The sequence below is a fragment of the Mustela putorius genome, unplaced genomic scaffold (genome assembly GCF_011764305.1).
Source record: "Mustela putorius furo isolate JIRA1106 unplaced genomic scaffold, ASM1176430v1.1 tig00000759_pilon_pilon_pilon, whole genome shotgun sequence".
In the NCBI taxonomy this organism is placed as follows: Eukaryota; Metazoa; Chordata; class Mammalia; order Carnivora; family Mustelidae; genus Mustela; species Mustela putorius.
In genome coordinates this window covers 6,668,938-6,694,965 of record NW_025421467.1, presented here as the reverse complement: position 1 = coordinate 6,694,965, position 26,028 = coordinate 6,668,938, and the positions used below count along the sequence as shown (strand labels likewise).

The 26,028-nt window shown below is 34.7% G+C and overlaps 1 protein-coding gene across 3 annotated transcripts in view; it reads left to right on the top strand.

The window, feature by feature from the left end:
- MMS22L (MMS22 like, DNA repair protein) overlaps positions 1-26,028 on the top strand; it is a 125,326-nt gene that overhangs the window by 20,969 nt on the left and 78,329 nt on the right. For all 3 annotated transcript variants that reach the window (XR_006607895.1, XM_004767073.3, XM_045084236.1), the window contains 5 exons: positions 1,091-1,267; positions 8,386-8,448; positions 19,295-19,414; positions 21,313-21,539; positions 23,591-24,094. Coding sequence is in view for 2 of the 3 variants with exons in the window: in XM_004767073.3 (XP_004767130.1) it covers positions 1,091-1,267; positions 8,386-8,448; positions 19,295-19,414; positions 21,313-21,539; positions 23,591-24,094 (1,091 nt within the window). In the remaining variant the exon portion in view is untranslated. The remainder of the gene's footprint in view (positions 1-1,090; positions 1,268-8,385; positions 8,449-19,294; positions 19,415-21,312; positions 21,540-23,590; positions 24,095-26,028) is intronic.

Here is a 26,028-nt window from a genome sequence, read left to right as displayed (position 1 = left end):
CTACAAGGAGAGATACACATATGCTTAGAAAGTTGAGATACTTCTCTAATCCGTAGGTGAAAGAAGATAGAATTGTAAAATATTTTTAAGTAAGTGGTAACTAACACATTGGTTAAAGCTTTGGGACTCTAGCTTAAGATACAGATGGAAATTTATAACTTTAATTATAGATATTAGAGGGGAAAAAAGTTGAAAATTATTGAGCTAAGAATTCACACAAAAAGTTAGGGGAAAATATCCCTACATAATAAACCCAAAGAAATTGAAATGAAGTATATAAAACTAACACAAATTTATGAAATTGAAAATAACAAAGATGATCAAATCAATGAAAAATGATCATAACAGTCAAGAGTTGGTTCTTTAAAAAGATTACTAAAGTTGGCTCATTTTTCCTGAAATGATTATAGTCAATACTAGAAATTTGAAAAGGAACATACTTCATATTCTGCAGATATTTTTAAAAAGTTGAGATACTATCATCAACTCTATGCCTAATAACTTGAATATGTTTATGAAATGGACAAATACCTAGAAAAAACACTAAAAACCCATCAAATGTTCAGCAACAGTATATTGGGTAAATGGCTTATCATATAGTTCTATATTTGAATACTCTGATGAGCTAAAGCCATACTCATTGAAGTGGATGACTCTCAGAAACACAGCATTGAGGAAAAAGAAGCCAGTTATGAAAGAACAGAATTGGGCCACTTAAGAATACCAACATGCATTAAAAAAAAAGAGGAAAACCAAGGAGTGTATGATTTAGGCTTATATACTTCTGTGACAAAACAAAACAAAAAATGAAAAAATGGGTTGGTGGGGGGTGGGGGGGACATGATTTGTTATGAAGGTCAGGATAATGACTACCCCTGGACAGCAGCAGATGCGATTGTAGAACATGTAGGATCTTTGTGAAGTACTAGCTAGGTTCTAATTCTTGAGTGTTTTTGTTATTCTTTAAGTTTTATAAATGTGTTCTGTTTTCCTTTCTGTGTGTATATTTAATTGTGCAAATAGAGGAAAAAGCCCAAACCAAAGGTTATATTCTTTATCTAACTGAATCATTCTGCTTCTCTTTCTATAGTCATTTTGGAACTGGTTGAATAAACTACTTAAAACACTCTTTGAAAAATCAAGTGACCGAAGACGATCTTCTGTGCCTGTAATCCAGCCCAGGGATCCATTAGGTTTTAGTTGGTGGATCATCACTCATGTAGCATCACTTTACCAGTTCGATCGCCATGGAACACCAGACGAAATGGTAAGATTTTATTTTTTAAAACTGCTTTATATTATTAATTAATATGGTTTTTTTTTGTAGACAAATTAGAAATAAGTGATCACATAAACAACAAAAATTAGATCACAATCCTACAGAGATAAATTCAGCTTCTGAATCTAAAGTTGTAGACCTTCCTGTTAACATCTAGAAAAATGATAATCTTTGTTTTTATTGTTAAATGGAAAACACCTTATAGAAGACTTGGGATCTAATCCTGGCTCTGCTACTAAGTAGTTATGTGACCTTAAGTAAATTACTTCAGCCTTTCTGGGCTTCTGTTCCCCTATCCAGAACTCATGGGATTGAGTTGTTCAGAAAATGTCTTCTGGTTCTAACATCTGTAAGATTGCTGACAAGAAAGCATATATCTACAGTAATGAAGTAGTAGTTTCTGTGAATAATTTCGTAAAATTATTTCCTCAGAATAATACTTTTTTCTTTTTTTTAAGATTTTATTTATTTATTTGACAGAGAGAGATCATAAGTAGGCAGAGAGGCCGGCAGAGAGAGAGGAAGGGAAGCAGGCTCCCTGCTGAGCAGAGAGCTGGATGTGGGGCTGGATCCCAGGACCCTGAGATCAGGACCTGAGCCGAAAGCAGAGGCTTTAACCTACTGAGCCACCCAGGTGCCCCCTCCTCAGAATAATACTTTAAGGAAGCTTTTTATAAAGATAATCTATTAACCATGAGGTTTACTTCAAATAGATTTTAATTATTATATTAATTTCTATTTAGAAACACTTTTACACAGTTATTTAAAAACCCCTAAAACTAAACTAGCTAGTAGACATATTTATTTGAAGCCCTATTTGTGTGTAATTTCTTCCATGTTCAGAAGTGAATAGCATAGTATTCTATCAGCCCATCAGTTCCATAAAATAAATGTCTAGAATCTTGAAGCCAGCCTGTCTGTATTTTCAATATTGGTCTTTTTTTGATCATCAGGCCTACCCATGACTTTTTTTTAAAATTCAGATTTCCCGATTTCGACTCTGGAGATCCTGATTTAGTAGTCTGGTTTGGAGCTTGGAAATTCATATTTTTAAAAAGTTTCTTGGTTCTCAACTTCTAACCAGATATAGGGATCATTGCTTATGAAACCTGTTCCTTGACAAATTTTCTTGTCTTTGAAATACTGGACAGAGTCAGCTCAGAAATCATGCATGGATCTGAAGATCATTTAACATTGATATTAGTATCATAGAAATGGAAAGGTCCTCAAAAGGTCCTCTGAATAATCTCCCTGATAATAATAAAGCTTTTCAGGAGATCCCAAGATATAAAGTAAACTAATAAGTCAGAAAGTACTCTGAGAAGCTCACCCACAGCTCAGTATTAATGCATTTAAGCATTCTACCAATTTACTGAGAGAGATCAATAGAATGAACTTCCCAGAAAAAGGATTGTATGTCCTTTGTTTTTGTACATTAGTCCTTACAATGTTGATACATAGTAAATACTCAATAAATCTTAACAGTTTGCCATTATTATAATAGTAACCCTTTTATTGAGTATTTTTGTGAAATTAATAATTTCACTTCTTTTAATTGTTAGGATACTAGAACAACAATAAAAGAACTCAAAAATTTACATATAATTTTAATGTCTTTACACAAGCACTTCTAAGTTCCCATTAAGTGGCTATCATAATATTAGATGCCAATGATAGGGTATACATGAAACAGATTGTACTGCCTCTTGCTTCAAGGAACAAGCTTTCAGATTATTAATGCTTGCCGGAATTGCCATTAACACTTATGCGAATGAGTGGTGTATTTCAATAGTAGTTGATATTGACCTCCATGTACTCCCAGGATGGTACAAAATCTAGCTACATTAATATATATCATTACTATTACTATTGTAATGTTGAATTGTACTGGTACAACCACCCACAGTTGCATTGCTGAAATCACTTTTTATTTCATACAGAGAACTCCATAGGAAATTAGTGCTTTTATTAGCTCTGAATCAAGATAGTAATTGAATTGTCTGTATTTAAAATAGCTTAACCTCTGTCTTTTAATGTCAACAGTTTCTGTATGGTTTTCTTTTGCTAAGATACATATATTTTTAAAAATCTTATTTCTTTATGTAGGAGGTTTTAAGAGGAAAAAGCTATGATCTTCAAAAAAGAACCTTTCATATAAAAATAATAAGGATGTATAATATATATTTATATGTGTATATATAAAATAGACTTTGCCTGTCTGTATTCATGAGTCCTCAGAGTTTCAAGTGTTTCTGGACTCTTTAATTGCTTTTAAAGAAAAATGCAATTTCTCTATTGATACTAGTTTTCCTTAGAGGTGATATCTTCAGCATATTGTGTTTGCAAAGTGTTTAATATCTCACAGTCAGTTTTTTTCTCAGTGAAGTATTATGAAGCTGATGAGGGGGGTAATATGTCCATTTCATGGGTAACAAAACTGAGGGAAACGGTTCTTGAATGTCAGCCTGTTTTTATCACTTAGATAAACTTGATATTAAGGTTTTCCTAAGGACCACCTTTTATGAATAGACTGTTGGTACAGTAACGATGTGTACCAGTTTGCCATGGGCAGTCCCTGTTTTGCCTGTGATTCCCTCATCGTATCTAGTTAGTTTTCCCTTTTACTCTCAAAAGTGTGTCAATTTGGTTCTTAAGTCATATAATCCTTCTCATTTATGAACATAAAGGCATATTGACTTATCCTTTCAGAGAGATTATATAGGATGTTAATTTGGGTCTGGGATATATTTAGATCAGAATTTTGAAAATTATCTGAATTCAGTTTTCTTCTTATAATAATAGTATTATAGCCAGCTGCCATATAGAAAATGGCCATGCAGGGGTGTATGGGTACACAGTCCCTTAAGTGGCTGCCTTCGGCTCAGGTCTTGATCCCAGGGTCCTGGGATCCAACCCCATGTTGGGCTCCTTGCTCAGCTGGGAGTCTGCTTCCCCCATGCCTGCTGCTGCCCCTGCTTGTGCATGCACATGCGCGTGCTCTCTCTATCAAATAAATAAATAAATAATCTTTTAAAAATTAAAAAAAATAAAAAAGAAAGAAAGAAAATGGCCATGCATTAAGCATGCTTTATTTCACTAATAAGTAATCTGGTATGAGAGGATGATAAGAAGTGAAAATGGTTAGGCCTACCTTCTGCAGTAGAGAATATCTCTAGTGTTGTGATAACCATAGAGATGTTTCAGTTTTTAAATGTGAACTGCTTTGCTCTGAAAGTTAGCATGAAATCTTTACATTTTAAATAGGTTTCAGATATACTTAATTTTTTTTTTTAATTTTAAAAGTTCTGTGTGAATTGAACTTTGGCTCTATGTATATTTAATTCATAAAACCTGCCAATTGCTAGATATAGGCTTATAAGGAAAATTTGGTATCTCATTTCTCATGCTCAAGGCTTCAGATTTTCATGTATTTCTATTTAATGCTTTTCTTTCAACCTAGATAAGAGTGTGTTATCCTCTCACAATCCCTGTCATCTACTTTAAAAGCAAATATACTTTAAAGAGAAAAAATATTTTTAGGCATTGCAGGGATCAGTTTAATAGTAGTTTCCTTGCTTAGAACATAGTGCAATCAGTCAGGCCAGCTGATGCTCATCTTTGAAACATCTGAAATGGTGGCTAGATAAAAGGTCTGAAATATAACCTTAAAGTGAAAGTTGTACTAGGTTACCTAGTCTGCTGGAAGTGGAGTACGAGGGATCTATTTTATATTTGTGATGGAGACACCACTATCCTGAGGCTTAAGGAGGTATTTCAGCTTTGATGGTGGGATAAGAAATAAAACATCGCCCAAAATTGATAACTACCTATTTCGTTTCTATTGGAGAAATTATGTATAACTTACTATGTAGAAAAACAAACATGTAGATGCCCAAAGTTCAATTTTGCTGTGGAAATAAAAATATCCTTTTGATACATAGTCTCTTACTCAGACTTGATCTGGGTGTGATATAAGTGCCATTCTGTAATCTGAATTACAGTTTATTTTTGTTTTAGATTATAGCCACAATATTGATCCTACCGAGTTGAAAGTCCTTGGACAAGAATTATGTTACTTTTCTATGATTCATGTGATTCAGAATGCCTTGATAGAACAAAAATTAAAATATACTCATTAACACTATAGCTAAATATACCAGCCCTGTCATATTCCTGCTTATTTGGGACTAGTGGTGATGTTTTCTCAGTAAAGAGAGATATAAAAGTGAATTACTGAAAGCTGAGGGATGGCTTGTTAGAAAATGGAAGGAATACTGGCTTTGGAGCAAAATCCTTGCTCTGACTTGTATATATATGACCTCTCTGAGACTTAATTATGTTATCTGTGAAATGGAAAAATTTTATTTGAGGAATTAGTAATGTAAAGACGTTAACACAGTATACATTGAATATTATGGAACAAAATGGTTTCTCTCTTTTTTTAAAGATTTATTTATTTATCTTAGAGAAAGAGAGAAACCATGTGAGAATGTGTGGGCTTGTGGAAGTGGGGGGAGGGGCAGCAGGAGAGAATCTCAAGCCGACTTCTGCCAAGCACAGAGTCCGTTACAGGGCTGGATCCCACAACCCTGAAATGACTTGAGCCAAAATCAAGAGTTGGATACTCAACTGACTGAACCACCAAGTGCTGTATAATGATCTCCTTTTGGAAGAGTTTTAGGGCCAGTTACCAAGTTTTAGGGCACAATCTCAAGGCTGCTCTTATGTCTGACACCAGTTGCAAGCCCAAGAATTCCCAAAACGGTATTTTACTAGACTTATAGAACTCACTGAGAACTATTAAATTCAGGGTTATTGCTTATTATAGGGAAAGGATAAAATTTAAGATACGCTAAGAATGGGTATATAGGGCAGAGTCCAGGAGAAGTACCAAAAGTACCTTTTGTTTTCTCCCTACATAGTTAAGATTTATTAGTCTCCGGCATCAGTGTGTGACAGTATGAAGGGAGTGTTTCCAACCAGGAAAACTTGCCTAAACTGCAGTGTTCAGTGTTTACTGGAGCTCCTTTACATAGGCATGATGGATTGATTAACCACATGGTTGTCTCAGTCTTCAAACCAACTGTCCAGGTCTCCACAGCCCTTAGCGTAAGTCACATTATTGGTTTTGGGTCATGGCCAGCCTCCACCCTCAACTACATCATTAGACTCTCTGGTAGGACTCTAGGCCCCCCAGGCAAACAAAGATACTCCTATGAGGTATAACATTCCAGGGGCCTAAAAATTACTTACCTGAATCCTTGGTTTCAGTAAAGGGCAGACTCTCTGGGCAAAGCCAAATTCGTTTCTACACATTCTTTCATAAATGTTTTGCACTCACTTTACTTACATAAATGTATTTTTAAAAGTCATTAATTTGGGCACTTGGGTGGCTCAGTTGATTAAGCCACTGCCTTCTGCTCAGTTCATGATCCCGGATTTCCGGGATCGAGTCCCACGTCAGGGCTCCAGCTCCACGGGGAGTCTGCTTTTCCCTCTGACCTTCTCCCCTCTCATGCCCTCTCTCTGTCTCTCTCTCAAATAAATGAATAAAATCTTTTAAAAAATAAAAATAAAAAGTCAGTAATTCTTTTGCTAAAAATAACCAAGTCGTTGCATGAATTATCTATTACTGTGTGACAAAATTTAGCAGCTTAAAACAGTAAACGTTTATTATCTCATACAGTTCCTGAGTGTCAGGTATACAGTAGGAGCTTAGCTGGATGGTTCTCACCCAGGATCCCTCATGAGGTTGTGGTAAGCTATGGTGCTTTAGTCTCTAAAGAGCTGGAGGATTCACTTCCAGTCTTTCTCATTCACTTCCAGTTGTCAGGAAATGTTGGTTACCAATCACATAGGCCTCTACAAGCCTGTTCACACTATGGTTTTTCCCTGATAGAGTTAACAAGAGGGAGGTTTTCATTAAGATGGAAGCTTCAGTGCCTTCTAACCTAACTTTGGAAGTGACATACTATCACTCCTGTTAGTGTTGATATTCTATTAGTGACAGACCAACTTTGGTATGGTGTTGAGTGGGGTGTGGATGAAGAGTTAAATAAATGTGTGAATACCAGGAGACAGGGGTCATTTGGGGCTATTTTTAGAGGGTGACTACTATAGTCACTGAGTACCTTTATCAAAGAAATGTTTATTTAGTGATTTTATGTAGATAGCATCTTATGTGAACATTATCCAGCCATTTAAAATCAAGAATATTGAACATGATTTTACTCTTTATTAGTCATTTGGATTCATCCTTCTGAACAACAGTCAGATTGGTAGGATACGCTGAGACTCTTTGCTTCTTTAAGGCCTTTGGCTTTGCCTTTTTTACTCTTTGTCAGAAATAGGTTGTTCCTTGCTTCTCAGTGGTACTTTCTTTCCTTCTGGTTTTTACCAGTCTGTATATCCAAAGCTTTAAGAACCGGTATCAAGTGAACCATGTGTCCTATGAGAAGGTCCTCCAGGCTTTCCTGTGGGAAGATGAAGTCGTTTTCAGTGCCTAGCTTTTGTGAAGTATTTTGGCTTTGTGAAAGTCCTTTTCAGTGTTCTTCCTTATTGTTAGGAGTCTTCCAGATAGTTGGAGTTGCCAGATAAGTGACCATTGATTAAATGAAGTAGCACTGTGTATATATATTTTTAAATTTTCTATATAAAATTTTTAGTTACTTCTTTACCAGAGTAGATTCTCTTGACATTATTATGCATAAAATGAAAAAATCTCTGGTGAGTACAGAATAAGGAAAAACACTCAAGGGATTAAAAAACTCCACAAACTACCTGAAGTTTTTTGTGTTGTGTTTTTTTTTTCTGATAGATTATGTATGATAACAAAAATTAAATATTTGTTAAAACATTCATAATTTTATAGAAATCCTATTGTTTAATGAAACAACTATAAGGTTTATATTGGATTGAAATAGTTAAAACATTTTCTACCAAGTCTGTCACATAACTCTTTGTCCAAATAATTCTAGACATTCAAGAAATTGTAATGAATGATGTCTGATGATAAAGATGTTTGTACTTCGCAACTAGCTTGCTGTACTATAATTTGAATGCATAATTAAGAGCAATAATTTTGGTGCAATATTCTCTCTTTCTAGAGACAAATGGAATCAAATTGGAATTTTGTAGAAGAACTGCTTAAAAAGTCCATCAATGTTCAGGTATGCTTTTAAAGTGACACAATTTTTGAGTTTTGCTAAATTTTTAATGTTCCAGATTTTATTTATAAGAACTAAGCAAACTCTTTAAACTTTGTCTACTTATTAAAAACCTGAGGGAGAATCCTCATTCTTTGTTAATGAAGGGTCAACATAAGATCATTCCTATGAGTGACTATCCTTTGAAGATTTTTATTTTAAGCAGAGTTGCCAGTTGAAGGACATATAAAATTATCCTTGTTGGTGACTTTGACAAAATATATTCAAGTAGTAGATGTTTCAAAACTATAAGCCATTCCTTGACTGTATGGTATCAAGTCTAGGAGACATGATGAGGGAGATAGTGGCATTGGAAATTCAGCTATATCCTCATCACAGCAGGAAGGTGACTTGCCTTGCTGAGCAATTTGTCTTACAGGCTCGAATCATACTCTAACTGATAAGGTCCTAGTTTCTGAGCCCTCATTTCATACGTTATCATTTCTCTTTCTGCAGAGCTGTTAATGTAGTGCTTCATGGCCCAGAGGTCAGATTTGACCTCCTTTTAAAATAGTTTTAAATATGCTATTCACTACATCTTTAAACATACTGTATTGTAGTTCTGTGAAGTTTTGTAATATAAGTTACTTATGTAAGAATTTAAGGGGAAATTTTAATAAGGAGTATTTTTAAATTTGGGAAGTAGATTACTTTTCTGTTAGGAAATAAAGATTGTTAAAAACTTGTAGAGGAATAAACAACAAACAAGAAATGTGATAGTATAAGATTAATACATATATCAAAAGTACATACATATGTACCCATTTATACATACAAACACACATACTCTCATTTATTTTGTAGCCATATCTTTAAAAATCATTGAAATAGCATGAAATTTTCTTTTCCGTTATGTATATTAACTAAATTTTTTAGATCAAGCGTATAATAAGTACATTTAGTTTATGATATGAATCTTCTAATTGAGTAAATATTCTAGGTTAGAATTCCAAAGATTTGTGCACATGTAAGTTGTATGAGAAACAAAAGAACTATTATCTCAACCGTGTAAATTTTTTTTTATTTTTGTATGTCATTTTAATTGGCTTTCTTCTTTATTCTTTTTGAGAACATATTGATTTAGTAATTCGGAAAGTCTCTTACATGTATTTTTTTTCTTCAAGAATGTAAGGAATCACTAAAAAGTGTTTATTGTTCTTTATATTAGTTGTTAATCCAATCTTAATGCCTTACCATAACATAGCTTAAAAACCTCTTAGTTATACTTCCTTTAAGCTTTAGTAGTTTATGAATTTATGGTTTTAAGTAAGTTTTAAATTACAGAATATTTCTTAGACAGCTCTAAAGGTTCATATGGGTAAATACCCATACACTTACCTTGGGCTTGTCTAAGACAAACAGGAGAAATAATTTATCACCATCTCTTCTGTAGAAAAGTTTAGTTTTTGGCCAAGAGATTGAAAACCCTCCTTAAACCCTGTGAGTTGCTTGAAAATTAATTCTTAATTCCTTTGAATTTATGACTCACTCTAATTTTGATGTTAAATGAGGGAAACTCAATTTACTTGAAAAAAAATTTTTGGAATGTCTTACTCATAATGTGATAAAAGTTGTTCTGACACTCCATAATATACTTTTACAATATAACTAGTATTTTAATGGTGTTAGCTAAACTTGATAAATAAGTAATTCTTGAAAGCAGGCAGTATGGGGTACCCAGGCGGCTCAGTCGTTAAGCCTCTGCCTTCAGCTCTGCACACAGTCCCAGGATCCTGGAATAGAGCCCCGCATCGGGTTCTCTGTTTGGAGGGAAGCCTGCGTCTCCCTCTCTCACTGTCTCTATCAAGTAAATAAATAAAATCTTTTTTTTTTTTTTTAAAGGAAGTAGGTAGTATGACCATCAGAATTTTCCTGGCTTGTGGGACTTTCAGTGCTAAAACCAGAAAAGTCCTGAGCAAACTATGAGAAGCCAGTCATTTTATAAGTAGAGATAGTATAGCTAATCCAAGAAACTTTTTATGGGAATTTAGATGTAGCATGAAGCCAAATCATTTTTCGTGTGAGAGAAGTCATTATAATATTTAGAAAGAAGTAGTCCATTTTCTCTAGTGATCTTTCAATTTTGTCATGCCTTGATTGTATCAAATTAGATTTTATAAGTAGTATAGTACTACTTGCTGGAGTTCTTGAAATCAATTTTGTGGGTACAGTAGGTGGTCATAAAGAATAAATAATATGTTTGAATAGAGCCATCAGTTTGATTATATCTGTTTTCCCCCATTGAGGTAAATTAAAATCTGACCATGCTTATGTGCTTTGACTTTATCTCCAACAGTGAAAGAGTCCATTTGCAATACTTAAAAAACATACATTCCTTATATAGAGCAGTTGTCAAATATAATTGGTAGGCATGCCACTGTAGTTTTAATTAAGCAAATAATGTTCCAAATCTTTTTCTAGCCACAAAGGATTTTCTAGAAACATACATTGTACTTTGTTAGTAAAGAAAACGTACATTGTTTGATTTTATTTCTATAGGTATGATTGAATAGTTTTTACCTAAAACTGGTTTTTTAGAGGCAGTATTATCTAATATTCATGTAAGTTGACAGTAAACATCTGTTCTACCTTTAAAACAGTATTATTGTTTTCAAATGAAAAGGGAGATATTTGGTTTTATACTCCCTGCTTTTTAAAGCCTCATTTTCTGACATCACAGAAATAATTTTCTACTAGAGACTATGGGGTGAGTATAAAAAGAAATCCTAAACAAGTGTAATAATTTAAAAATTATTTTCGTTTGCCAAGGAGCCTGAAGAGTCCAAGGCTAAAAACAACTTAGAATGTGATTAGATTTGAATGATGTGGGACTGAAATCTATTTTCTTCAGTTTTTATTTATTTATTTATTTATTGGAAGAAGGCAGAGGAGAGGGAGAGACTCTCAAGCAGACTCCCTGCTGAGTGTGTATCCCAGTGCAGGGCAGTCTCACTACCCTGAGATAATGACCTGAGCTAAAAGCAAGTCACTCCTGACTTGAGATGACTGAGTCACCCAGGCATCCCTGAAACAGTAATTTTCTAATTACTAATTCAAAATCATTGTGTTTTTTGGACGGAAGGATCTTACTAGAATACTGAAGTTCAGCTTACTTTATCCTATCCTAAAATTAAGTCCACTCAGGCAGCCTAACCGTCATTATTGAGTTTGCAAATAAATTTTATTCTTCTGATGATTTTTTCTAGGTATTTGTTATGCATAAAGAAATGAACCTCCAATTTTTAAATTGCTATTTTTATAAAATAAGCTAAATATAAATTTATTATATTTATTTATTATAAATTCTAGTATAATTAAAATAGTGTTGTATTGGTTTCAGGTCTATAATAGAGTGATTCAACAATTCCTTGTATTCCTCAGTACTTACTCTAAGTGTACTCTTGATCCCCTTCACCTCTTCCACCATTACCCTGCCCACCTCCCCTCTGGTAACCATCTGTTTGTTCCCTATAATTAAAAAGTCTGTTTTTTTGTTTTGTCTCCCCTCCTTGTTTGTTTGTTTTGTTTCTTAAATTTCATATATGAGTGAAATGATAAGGTATTTGTCTCTCTTTAATGGGCTTATTTTGCTTGGGATTATACTCTCCAGCTCCGTCCATGTTTTTGCAAATGACAAGATTCAATCTTTTTTTATGGCTGTGTAGTGTCCCATTGTGTGTATGTGTGTGTGTATGTGTACACACCATTCTTTATCCAGTCCTATATTGATGGACACTTGGGCTGCTTCCATAATTTGGGTCTAGTAAATAATGCTGCTGTAAGCGTAGGGGTGCATACATCCTTTCAAATTAGTATTTTTGTATTCTTTGGGTAAATAGCCAATAGTACAGCTATTAGATCCAATGGTAATCCTATCTTTAATTTTTTAAGGAGCCTCCTTAGCGTTCTGCAGAGTGGCTGCACCAGTTTGCATTCCCACCAATAGTGCAAAGAAGGTTCCTTTTTCTCCACATCCTCATCAGTGCTTTTTTGTTGTGTTTTTGATTTTGGCTCTTCTGACAGGTGTCAAGTGATATCTCAATGTGGTTTTGATTTGCATTTCCCAGATGATTAATGATGTTAAAAGAGCAAATGTTTTCATTTTTAGTTCAATAAAGGAATTTCATATATGGAATATACCTGAATTTAATATGCCTAAATTTGATCTTTCAAAGTAAAGATAGGAAGGCATTCTTTATAAAGTGGGGCACCTGGGTAGCTCAGTCAGTTAAGCATCTGCCTTCGGCTCAGGTCATGATCTCACAATCCTGGGATTGAGCCCCAAGTTGGGCTCCCCACTCAAAGGGGAGATTTCTTCCTCCTCTACCTTTCTCTCTGTCCCTCCCCCTACTTGTGCTCTCTCTCTCCTCTCTCTAAAATAAATTAAATCTTAGAAAAAATAAAAATTGAAAAGGACTAAAACAGAGATCAGGAGCTGGCACTATGGAATATTCTGGGGTAGGTTTTTCATTAAATAGTTTATGCACACTGGCAGAGTTGAGATGAGACACAATCCACAGGGTCTTGTGAAAAATGCAGAAGCTGAGAAGCATAGCCTCTGGGATTGAGACAGGCAGGTTTAAGGCTGTGTAGGAAAAGGGGCCCACAGGCCTTCTACTTTATTAAAAAATCTCTAATCAGAGTGCACGGATCTAGATGTAGTCATTCAAACCTCTTGGTTTAGGTAGAATTTAAACTTAACACAAAATTGAAATATATCAGCTTAAGGTATGACATTGAGAACCTGTTGCATTTATTATATGATCATCAAAAGAGTCAATATTTGGTGTAAAAAAATGCATTTCTCTTGCAAACAAAAAAGTGACAGCTATTTCTGTGCACGCACAATACTTAACACTTAATATACATTCTTGCACTTAATGTTTATGACAATCTTGTGAAGTTCCATTTTACACATTAAGAAATGAAGGCCTTGGTGGAATTAAAGAGTTTGTTCTAGTTCGTATAGGTAACTGAGAAGTGGCAGAGCTGGGATTTGTAGGATTTTTTTTTTTTTTTTAAATTGGGGGCAGGATGGAGAGGGGTAGATGGAGAAGGAGAGAGAGAATCTTAAGCAGACTCCATGCCTAGCATGGAGCCAGACACCAGGCTTGATCCCACAACCCTGAGATTATGAAATGAGCCAAAATGAAGAGTTGGACTCTTGACTGACCCACCCAGGTGCCCCTGTAGGATTCTTAGTAAATACTATATTTTCATCATTTCTATTTTAAAGCTTCTTTGATGCGATGTGTTTCATTAATATCCATTTTGGTTTCTACCTATTTTGATGATACTTGTGGAAAGCATCTCAGTTTTTCTACATTTTTGTTTGTTTTTTATGTTTTCTCTCCAGTGAGTGTTGAGAAAATGTAAGGTAGGAAAAAATTAATACCCTTGCTCACTTCCCAATACTCCTCCTCATTGTATTTCAGCTCTGTATCTTATTATTAATTTGGGCTAAGATGACTATTTGCTCTATTCCTGGCTATTTTGTATTATATCTCTGAGTATCTGGACTTAAAAGTGGCCAAATTCTTTCTCTCCTTAATTCAGCTGATGTGCACAGACACACATTTTTGAAAGGAAATTTTTAAGAACAAACTAAGGGAAAATGGTTCACAACAAAGATAATAGTGGAATATACAGAACATGAAAATGTATTTTATAATAAATACTATCTGTGATTAATTAAAGGTTAAACAGACTTACCTTTACAGTCCTACATATCCTGCCAGAACTGTGGAGAAAGTAGTATTTTCTAAGTCATTGCATTTTTTTTTTAATTTTTTTATTTTTTATAAACATATATTTTTATCCCCCGGGGTACAAGTCTATGAATTGCCAGGTTTACACACTTCACAGCACTCACCAAAGCACATACCCTCCCCAATGTCCATAACCCCACCCCCCCTTCTACCAACCTCCCTCCCCCCAGCAACCCTCAGTTTGTTTTGTGAGATTAAGAGTCACTTATGGTTTGTCTCCCTCCCAATCCCATCTTGTTTCATTTATTCTTCTCTTACCCACTTAAGCCCCCATGTTGCATCACCACTTCCTCATATCAGGGAGATCATATGACAGTTGTCTTTCTCTGCTTGACTTATTTCACTAAGCATTATACCCTCTAGTTCCCTCCACGTTGTCACAAAAGGCAAGATTTCATTTCTTTTGATGGCTGCATAGTACTCCATTGTGTATATATACCACATTTTCCTATCAAAGTACCATCCATCTTTTTCAAAGAAATGGAACAAATAATCCTAAAATTTATATGGAACCAGAAAAGACCTCGAATAGCCAAAGGAATATTGAAAAAGAAAGCCAAAGTTGGTGGCATCACAATTCCAGACTTCAAGCTCTATTACAAAGCTGTCATCATCAAGACAGCATGGTACTGGCACAAAAACAGACACATAGATCAATGGAACGGAATAGTAAGTCATTGCTTTTCATTGTAATCTGTAGCCACTAGCAGGAAAAGGAAGGAAAATTATCTCCTGTCCTTTAAGTAAATAAAAATTCCCTGAGATATGATATTTAATTTCTTCTTGATTGGGCACAGTGGAAAGAACATGGGCTCTGGCCTCACAAATTTTGCTTCAGATCTTGGCAGTCACTAAAAATAGTCTTCATCAGATCTGGTGCACATTAAATGTTCATTTCTTTTCCCTCCTATTTTTGGAAAGGGACAGAGAATGTTATGTAAAATATGCTTTGGAATCATAAATCCTTGCTCCTTCCCAAGTGGACATGGATAAGCTATTTGTAACTTCCGAACCCCAACCTTATTTTCTGTGATAAAGGTAATAAAACTGAGATGGTATGAGACATATAACTAATGTATGTAAAATGTCACATAATGCCGGACAATTGTTTTTCCCAAACTTTGTATATTTTATGATTTAAATATCTTTTTGTAGATTTTATATGTAAAATGAGTATCAGATACCCAATAAAACAAAACAAATTCTTCAAAATGAACCCACTTTAAAAATATAACCTACTTTTTAACCTTGAAGTATAATAAAATTGGTATGCTTTAATTTATATGAGTAGTGTGCCACAGGAGTGAGCCTGGGCCTTGTTTAGTATTTTAATAATAAAATCAAAGAATGTTACTGATGGGTAGACACTTCTCCTCTTTGGTTAAATGAGTACTTGTCTATATTAGAGAAGCTAAGTATCTTTCCCTAAGCTGTAAAACTACTCGGCAAAAAGAGGCACTAGAACCTAGATCTCAGTTTAATTCATGAAATATTTATGGATATTGGACTGTGGCAAACCAAGCACTGTGCTAGACCCTGGGGAAGTTATCCTAATTCTCAGAGAGCTTATAGACACTTGAAAGCAGATAAACATTAAATTTAACAAGGTAAGTGCGGTGACATAGGTGTGCGTAGGATGCTGTGGAGCATAAAGGAAAGGTCACTGTTTGTGGGGAAGTCAAGAAATTTCCTTGAAGATTTAAAGTCTGAGTATATTCTGAAGGATTAATAATTAATTAAAAGAGTTGGGCGGGGGAAATAATTAGAAGAGTTAATGCCTTATCAAAAAGAATCTGTTCATGTTCGGTTTCCTCCGTTTCAAATAATTACTTTTATTAATGACCCCAACAGTATTGTATCACCCTGTCTTCTAAGTTTCTTAATATCCTCACATCTACTCAGATTTTTTGTCACTTACCTCACCCAGTTTCCATAGTTATGCTTTATATTTTTTCATTTTTCTTTTAATTTGCATTTTGCCTGTCACTGTTGATCTTTAACATTTTCTTTTTCCACGTCCAAACTTCACTCCTTAAACAATTTAGATATACACCCCCTTATTAATAGTCATTCCATCACAAAAGCCTTTAATTCCATAGCCCTCACCTGTTTTAAACTTGGAAGAACCTAGTCCTTTCGTACACCCCTGCCAACCTCACCCCCTAACTGAATATTGCTGGAGAATGTCAAATGATCATTCTTATGGACTCCTCTGACTCTGAATTCTTGATCATAGATCTCAAATGGCAGGCAGTTATAGAGTCTTTGCTTTTTTTTTTTTTTTTTTAAGATTTTATTTATTTATTTGACAGATAGAGATCACAAGTAGGCAAAGAGGCAGGCAGAGAGAGAGGAGGAAGCAGGCTCCCGGCTGAGCAGAGAGCTGGATGTGGGGCTCGATCCCAGAACCCTGGGATCATGACCTGAGCTGAAGGCAGAAGCTTTAACCCACTGAGCCACCCAGGCGCCCCTAGAGTCTTTGCCTTTTGACTCACAGTTAACTGAGCCAAGCATCTTACGTCTTAAATTGCTGAGTAAATAGAACCAGTCATTTGAGAGTACCTTTTTGTACCTTCAGATCTCCCAACATGTGTCTTCTTTTACTTGACCCCTCAATTTGTTCTTCTGTCATATTGGAAGTGTTACTGTTTCTATCAAAAGCTAGTTCCTTTCTCTCTGTACTGGATCTTGTCTCTTAACTATTCAAGGACTGTATATTTCTTAACTTAAATATCTCTGTTTCCTCACCTCCTATTATTATACCCTCAGCCTATACCTTAAACTTCTGTTTGTGCCATTCCAGAAACTACTCAAGGCCATTAGTAACTTCTTTATTGTCAAATCCAAAAACTCTTCCTTCTTCTCATTTTAACCTCTCAGAGCATTCAATCCTGTTGACTAGTTTCCTTTTCCAAAATATTTATTTTGGTATCCATGATGTCTGTTTCTCTTCTTACCTCATAATTTATATTTAATTCCTCTCCTGTTAATATCTAAATATTGGAATAGCAAAGGGCTCACAGTTCTGGATCGTTTTCTCATTTGCATGTATACTCTTTCCTTGGTTGATCTCATCTAGCCTCATAGCTGTAAAAACCATCAGTATGAAAGTAACATCTGAATCACTAAAACAGCTGGTTTTTCCCTCGGGCTCTAGGCCTATATGTCACATTATCTACATAATATCTCCACTTGCTTGGCCTTTTGCACTCTCCCATCTGTTCGTCCCCTAGTCTTTGCCATCTCAAAAGATGGTACCATCAACTCATTTCCTTAAGCCAAAACCTGGGAATCCTCCTAAATTGTTAATTGCTCTCTTACCTTTGTACCTTCGTATGTCTCATCAAAAACAAACCCATTGCCTCTGTTTCTCAATATATCTTTAAAGTTGTGTGCTTATCTTAACAGTTTCACATAACTGTCTTCTAAACTTTGAGGTGGCATGAGGAGATGGAAGTAGAAGTAGAAAAAGAGTAGGCAGTTTAATTATCTATGATGGAGTAACCATGCATGTTTGTTAAAAATGTGACACACCACCGAGAACCCCGGTCATTCAACAACTATTTAAAGCTTACTATATGCCACACACCTTCACATTTCCCAACATTTCTGCTTTGTATGTATTTGAACTCGAAATCTACTTTTTTGTTACATTGCAATTGTCACTATTTATTTTCTAACTTGGTCTTCCTGCTTCTATTCTTAACATATATTCATTCTCCATAAATGATCACGAGCAGTATTTTTAAAACAATCCCATTACACCTGTGCTTACAGTCTTCTACTGGCTTCCCAGCATATGTAAAATAAAATCCATACTTCCTACCAAGACTTACAAAGCCTTAAAGGAAACATGGTCCGTGAATATCTGACTTAATCCTGTAATACCAAACTTACTACTAATTTCTATGTGTCTTCTCTGCCGTGTGTGTGTGTGGTTTTGGTCCCCCCCCCCCAAGCTTTTAATGTTTGACTCTTTTTCATTCAGTCATTTAGCCCAAATGCCAACCCTCAAAAAGGTGTTTTCATTCATAGCTTCTGATATATTAATAATCTATATCCTCTACCACTTACTTTGCCGCATCACCCTTTTTTGTTTTGCTTTGCACGGCAGTTACAACTGTTTACATTTATCTTGTTTGTTTCATTGTCCTCTTTTCCCAGTCTCCTCCAAAGTAGTAATTTCTGTTAGTGCTTGTACTGTGTCTGACATATCTATTGCTCTCTGCGTAATACCTTAGAATAGTGCCTGGTTTACATAGTAAGCTTTAAATAAATAATTGTTGAGTGCTTCAGTGGTGCAACTTTTTAACAAACATGCATGATTGTTTCATCATAGTAGTTTGATTACTGACTACATTTTTTTTTCACTTCTCATTCCTGTTGTCATTTCCTAAGGGGTTAAAATGCTTGTACTCTGCTAGTCTGTTGGTTTTTAAAAGAACAACTCCTATTCCTAAAGAGAATTTGACCTAATACTTAAGGATGACCCAAGTCCTCTGGATTTGTGTACATCTTAATTATTAGTTCATTTTTACTACTTCATTCTAGTTTGGGTTTCTTTCACATTCCCTTTCACATTCTCCCATTTTCACACTGGGTTTCCTACCATTCAGTTATGAAACAACTATGTAATTTTTTTAAGTTTTTTTTTTTGTTTGTTGTTGTTGTTTTTGTTAGTTTTAGTAATCTCTATACCTGAGATGGGGCTTGAGCTTATGACCCTGAGATCAAGAGTTGCATGCTTTTCTGACTAAGCCAGCCAGACACCCCACAACTATTGTAACCTTTAAATAATTGTGTTAAAAGTCATGTTGAGTTATGTAGTTCCTGTTACCTGAGTATGTGAGTCGTCTCTAAAGGAAATTTTTAGAAATATACCTTATCCTGATTAGACCTTTTGGTCTGAAAATGAGAGTGGGTATAATTTGGTGATATATGTTCATACTCTTTAAAAGCAGGTTATCCAGTGCAGTATCAAGTAATAATACTCATGTTGCGAGAGCCCATTTACTTTCCCACAATTTCAGTTTATTTTTTAGGACAGTATACTAGAAGAACAATTACGAATGCATCTTCACTGTTGTTTGACGCTTTGTGACTTCTGGGAGCCAAACATTGCAATCGTCACCATTCTATGGGAATATTTTAGTAAGAACTTGGTAAGTCAATAGAGTATGAATTTTTTCCGGGAATTTGAAGAATTCGTATATATGTGAGGAATGTTTTTATGGTTTAATTAAGAATAGTTATTTGTAGAGCATTGACATAAGGGAATGGGCATTTGTGTCCTTTTCTCTTGAGAGAGAGTAAGCAAAGTAGCCAAAATTGTACTAGAAAGATATTTTTTAAATTCTCATTTATTAACATTGTCTAACAATTACTGATTGCTTGCAACACATTGAAAAGTTAATACTATCCTGAATGAGACATAGTCTTGGCATTTGAGTTGCTTATAGGCTAGTGGGCAGATACCCATACATTATGGGGGGAAAACTTCCATTACTGTGGAAGGCCAAAGCACAGAGTATTTGACCCAATGTATAAACTTGTGGAGACTGGGATGTTGTAATTTTTTAACTGAGGAGTGCATGGAATTTACAAGTAAGAAGAAAAGAGCATTCAGGTAAAAGGAACATTATTACGAACAAGTGTATGAACACATAAAAACATGATCTTTTCCTACCATGTCCAATAGTTCTGAATGATAGGTTTCAGATGACTATGGAGAGAACATATAGGAAAAGTTGGTACACAGGCTAGTCAGGGGCCAGATTATGTGCATGTTGAGTTTTGATTTATTCTGGAGACAAAGGATACCAAGGATGTGACATTTTAGGTATGTGTGTGAGAAAGTTTTTTCTGAAAATTGGTGCCAATTAGGAGTCCAGTATAAAAATATATGCTAATAATGCAGTGAATGATTAAAATAGGGTTTAGAAAGGAGAGGCTAAATTAGGAAAATAAACATCTTACATGTAGATTTATAGAATTTAGTTACCTTTTATGTATTGGGAGAAGAGAAAGATTTTGGAATGTTCGGTTTCTAGGTAAATAGTGAACTCAATCAAGATAGAAAAAGGAAATGAGAGATTTATAAGTAAATTACTAATTTAGGTTTATACATAATGGAGCTTATGAAAAATGAGAAAAATACCTTTTTTTGAAGCATGATTTCAGGCTAATTAGAGAAATGACCCATTCTAGGTCCAAGGTAACATGTATAATATGAATCTATAGTGTCTCGTCATATCTGAAAGCAGGAAATACCAAAGTAAGCTGGAGTCCTGTCAAAAGGACACAGGAGCCGATTTGAGGGAGCTCCCATTGCCCTCATGCTGGGTAGATTTGAGCATAAGAAAGAATAATAAGAATAATGACTGCTGTGGATTAAAACCTATCAAATACATTTAAATCCTTGAGTGTATGACACATTTAGAAAAATTACTATCCTTAAAAAAAATGCTCATTATTCTGAAAATTGTAAATAAAAGATAAATATAAACTATATTTTAGAGTAACCAAATTTCTAAGGAGCTAACTGAGAAGTAATGATAGAATTAGAACTATTTGTACACCTGATGAACTAAGGTATCTGGGCAGTGATCATCAGTGACGGCTAAAACTGTTCAGTGAAAGTTTGGTGGGGATGACTCAGATGAATAGATCAGGTTGACAACACGCCCAGTCTTAACATTACAAAAGGAATGACACAACTTATGTCTCTCTTTCCTAAATTGGAAAAGGCAGTGCCCAGTAGCACCAATGGAAGATTCTTATCAAAAAATTCCACTTGCGTGACTGTGATCAGTCCTCTAGATACAGCTACCAATTTACAGAAGAGAGAGGGGATAAAAGAATACATTACAAGACACTAGGGAGATATAAGCAGCTAAATCGAGATTGGAGACAATTCTACACAATAAATGACCTGATGTAAAAATAAATGGTATTACATAAATGCTGGGAAACTTCGAGAATAGAAGAGATGAAAGAATTCTTATTTACTCAGACTTGAAACTTTATTAATGTATTTATTTATTTATTTATTTGCTTTTAGAATAGTTCTTTCAGCATCTCTTGGCTTCCTTTGAAAGGCCTTACATATATCATTAAGTCACCCTTGTCAATGCTAGAAATGGTGAAGACCTGCTGTTGTGATAAACAAGATAATGACCTGTATAAATCCAGCAGTAGTTTCACCATTTTCCTTTGCATTTTGGCAAAAGTTGTTAAGAAAGCAATGAAGAACAATGGCCCTCATCCTTGGAAACAAATCAAAGGAAGGTATGCACATGTCTTTCTTTGTCATGAATGTTCACTGTGGAGAAGCATTAGTTATTGTTGGTATTTTTTTAGTTAACTTGTGTTTGGAAGTCTTTGTGGTTTATACATTTAAAATGTATTTCTTAATGTATACAGGACAACAAAACATGTAGCCTTTGGATCCTGCCAATCTGTAATAGGAGCAAACTTAATATCTATAACTTGTAGAGGATTTGAATTTATTTATCTCATCTGTCCTGAAGATTGAAATCCCATATATTAAATTCAGGGCTACCAGAGAATGTTTTTCTTGCCAAAATTAATTATAATGTTATTATATAACTTAATGCATAAAGTTCATTGAAAATTATAAAAGTAGAAAACATCTCCATATCATACATTGGCAGGTAATGGAGTTAACCTATAAAACTTGGTGTTCTTTGAGTCTAGCGGTCCCATAGGCTCTGCTCTCTATGAAAACTAACCAGAGGATAGTGGATGAAATAACTTGATTGTTCTCATTTGGGGAGTATGTAAAACAAACTTTTGGTCATATTCATCTTTTCCCTCTTTTTGGAGAGTTTTGCTTGTTAAGTGGGTATAAATTTTAATTGTCTTCCCTTATTCTACTTCATTAGCCCTTTTCTACCTCTCTTTGTACCATTTGCTTATATGATTGATGGGAGCTCTTGCAGAAGAGTAAGAAAACTTTGATATTCTAGATAGGGACTTCTCAGAAATCACTAAATGAAGTTCCTATTTGATTCCCATATACTGCTTGCAAGATTATAGTGATAACAGTAGGACTGTTTTTAGAGTATACTTTTCTTTTAATGGTAACTTCTTTGTTAAGCCTCTGAAAATTATGTGGCTCAAATAGGTTTTTCTTTGGTTCTATGTGCCAGTTTGTTTTTTGTTTTCTTTTTAAAGATTTTATTTATGTATTTGACAGACAGAGATCACAAGTAGGCAGAGAGGCAGGCAGAGAGAGAGGAGGAAGTAGGCTCCCTGCTGAGCAGAGAGCCTGACGACATGGGGTTCTATTCCAGGACCCTGGGATCAGGACCTGAGCTGAAGGCAGAGGCTTTAACCCGCTGAGCCACCCAGGTACCCCATGGTTTGTTTTTGAATCTTAAATCATTTTGTGAAAGACATGATATTCAGAACTTTATCTAAAACAAATCACTGGAATGTTTACAGTAAAATTCTTTTTTTCTAATTCTGATCCTTTAATCGGTGAGAGAAAAGTATGTCACCTAGTAAATTATATTAAACAGGAGATTTTTAAACGGTTAGTCTTGGACATTTAAACACTAACCATTTTGGGAGCGCCTGGGTGGCTCAGTGGGTTAAGCCTCTGCCTTCAGCTCAGGTCATGGTCTCAGGGTCCTGGGATCGAGCCCCACATCGGGCTCTCTGCTCAGCTGGGAGCCTGCTTCCCCCTCTCTCTCTGCCAGCCTCTCTGCCTACTTATGATGTCTCTCTCTCTCTGTGTCAAATAAATAAATAAATAATCATTTTAAAAAATAAAAATAAAAAAATAAACACTAACCATTTTTTCTTTATGGGTAGGTAAAAATATTTCCCAGCACTTTGAATTGTCTTAGATATAACTATAACAAGGGTAGGTCTTTGTGACGGGTAGAGGAAAAAAGAGTTTAAGGAAAATTGTATAAAATTGCCCTGTTAAGATTTCTTTAGAGCACATCAAATTGTACTGAAAGGAGCATTTTATTTGTCAATAAAAATTTAAAAAGAAAGGTGATTAAGAGTCTAAAATAAAAGGATAAGCCATGTACTATATAAAAAGAACATTTCTACTGTCCTGTGGAGAAGACCACTCAATCCTTTGATTTAATCAAATGTGGTTGCTGCATCACTGAGAAATTTAGAGCTATGGGCATTCTGTGAGTCTGTTTTCAAAGTAGAAAAAGTGACATGGCAGCAGCATAATGAAGAATAAGCTAAATTAAAGTAATGAAACTGTCATGAGTATTGAATGAAATGTTATTCTAAATGATTGATACTGATGAATGAAAATTTTATACAAGGAATTTTTTTATGTTTTGCAGAATATATTCTAAATTCCATCAAAAAAGAATGGAAGAACTGACAGAAGTTGGTCTTCAGAACTTCTTCAACCTTTTTCTACTGTTAGCAGCTGTGGCAGAGGTGGAAGATGTAGCAAGTCATGTTTTAGACCTCCTAAATTTCCTTAAGCCTTCCTCTGTAACATCTTCCATCATTTGGAAGGGTCAAGTGGCATTCCTCTTGATGTATACCCAGAAAAATCTGGACATTGGTGTTTTGGCTGAGAAATTTTCAGGTGCTTTCCGAGAGAAGGCGAAGGAATTCTTGGTATCTAAGAACGATGAAATGGGACAAAGAAAGACTCTCTGGATACTTCTCTCCATCTATATTGATGGTGTTCAAGAAGTGTTTGAGACTAGCCATTGCTTGTATCCGTCACATGAAAAACTGCTTAATGATGGATTTAGTATGCTTCTGAGAGCTTGTCAAGAATCTGAACTTAGGACAGTACTGAGCTTTCTACAAGCTGTTCTGGCCAGAATCAGGTATGTTTTTCAATAATATACTAATTCATTGATTTATTTTATGTCATCCCTTATGTTAATTCTACCTTAAAATTTTCCTTTTGACATACTCATGAAATCCAAATGAAGAGAGAGGAGTTGGTTTTACTGCTACAATGGCATAAATCAGTACTTTTCAAACTATTCCTTTGAACAGTAGTTCTTTAAAAAGAAAGCTCATGTGCAAACATATACACCTAAATGAGCACCTCCAGTGCAGTCCCACAACAACGCTTCTTCACCCTGCCTTCCCTTCCTACCTCTCCTAAGAGAGTATTATTACCCAGAGGAATGTTTCAGATATTCTAACCAAGACCATGAGCTCAAACCTGAGGTGGCTTCTACTGAAACATGCATTTTGGACTCATAATGACCACATTGTGCCATTTATAAAAAAAAAAAAAGGTAAGTTTCTCTAAATTATTTTGCTGCAGAGCTGTAGCCTCAACTGCTTAAAATACATTCAGCTGAAACTATTCTGAGACGAAAATAAGACTGTTGTATTTATAGCACCAGTCACCCATATAAAACTTAATGTTTTCAGAGCCACTTAAGATGGATATACCCAGACCCAAATAATAATGGGAAAGTATAGTAGTTATGATATGCTTTTAAGGCCCTTTTCCCATATGTTTTATCTTTGGAGTACATGTTCTTAAGAAGTTAGGTATTACCACTCAGTGTAGTTAGTCACTATCTCTGAAAAGTTGTGTAAAAGTTATGTGTGAAAATACGATTTTTTTGAAACCATGTCTAAAGTTAAGGAAGAGATTGTTTCCCTCTTTGTAATACCACTTTACAAAAAGTAGTATCTGGTTATCAAAGGTAATTAAGTTGACAAATTTTTTAAGTTTGGAGAATTTATTCATTACTAATCTTAATTAATAATTTACTTAGTTTGCTTTTTGTTGGACTGTGCATTCATACTGATTAATTCGTAGGTTTTCATTCTTCATTAGGTATTTTGTCATTTTTAGTATTTGCCTGCCCCCATCAGTTTAAGTTCTAAAGGTTTAGCCAAAAAAATAAATAAAATAAAATATTTTAAAATAATATAAAAAGTAAAGGTTTAGCCAAAGTTCTTGATCAGATAATCATCCCTTTATCCCCCAGAGTGAGGCATATAAAAGCAAGAATTTTAAAGCTCTGAAATTTTGAGATAGATGGATAGATACATAAGTAAATGAATAACCAACAGCATTAGAAGACACTTCTACAAATTATGGATCTTTTCTGTGAACCACATTTGTTTTTAGTCTAGTAGATTTTATTAATAGATACTATACTTTCCCAAGTATTCATTTTGTTAAATTTTTAAATAAATGTTAATAGTATTTCTCCATGTTTCTTGGACAAAATTAGAAATTTCTATATTCTGGGACCACTTTTTTTGTTTATTTATATTTATCTGAATATACAGAATAAGAAGAAAGGAGGGACCTGGTATACATCATGCATATTATGGAGCTATAGCCCCTAAGATTTTTGGGTAGAGGGGTAGAAACTGAAGCCGGGAGTGTGCGCATCCTGGGAAGAGGCAGTCATGGAAACCAAGGGGGAGAATCCATATATTTTTCTGCCTATTACACTGAAAATGCACATTTCCTTTTAAACACCTTTATGATTTTATTGCTTTTTACCTAGGGTTTTGTTTGTTTTGTTTTGTTTTTTAAAAACAAGGATTCATATCCTACAAACACTATTGTAATTTTTGAGTGAGAAGTTATGGGGAATCTTTTTTGGTTGTTAATTTTTTTTTTTTAATTCCAAGTGCTATATATTTTCATCATTAAAAAATGTAAATAAGGTATAAGGTGACAAGTAAAAGTTTCTTTTCCCCACCTTTACTTCTTTATTCTCTAGTTTGGTTGTTCGCAACAAGAGGTGAGTTTCTCACCCAGGGGACATTTGGCACT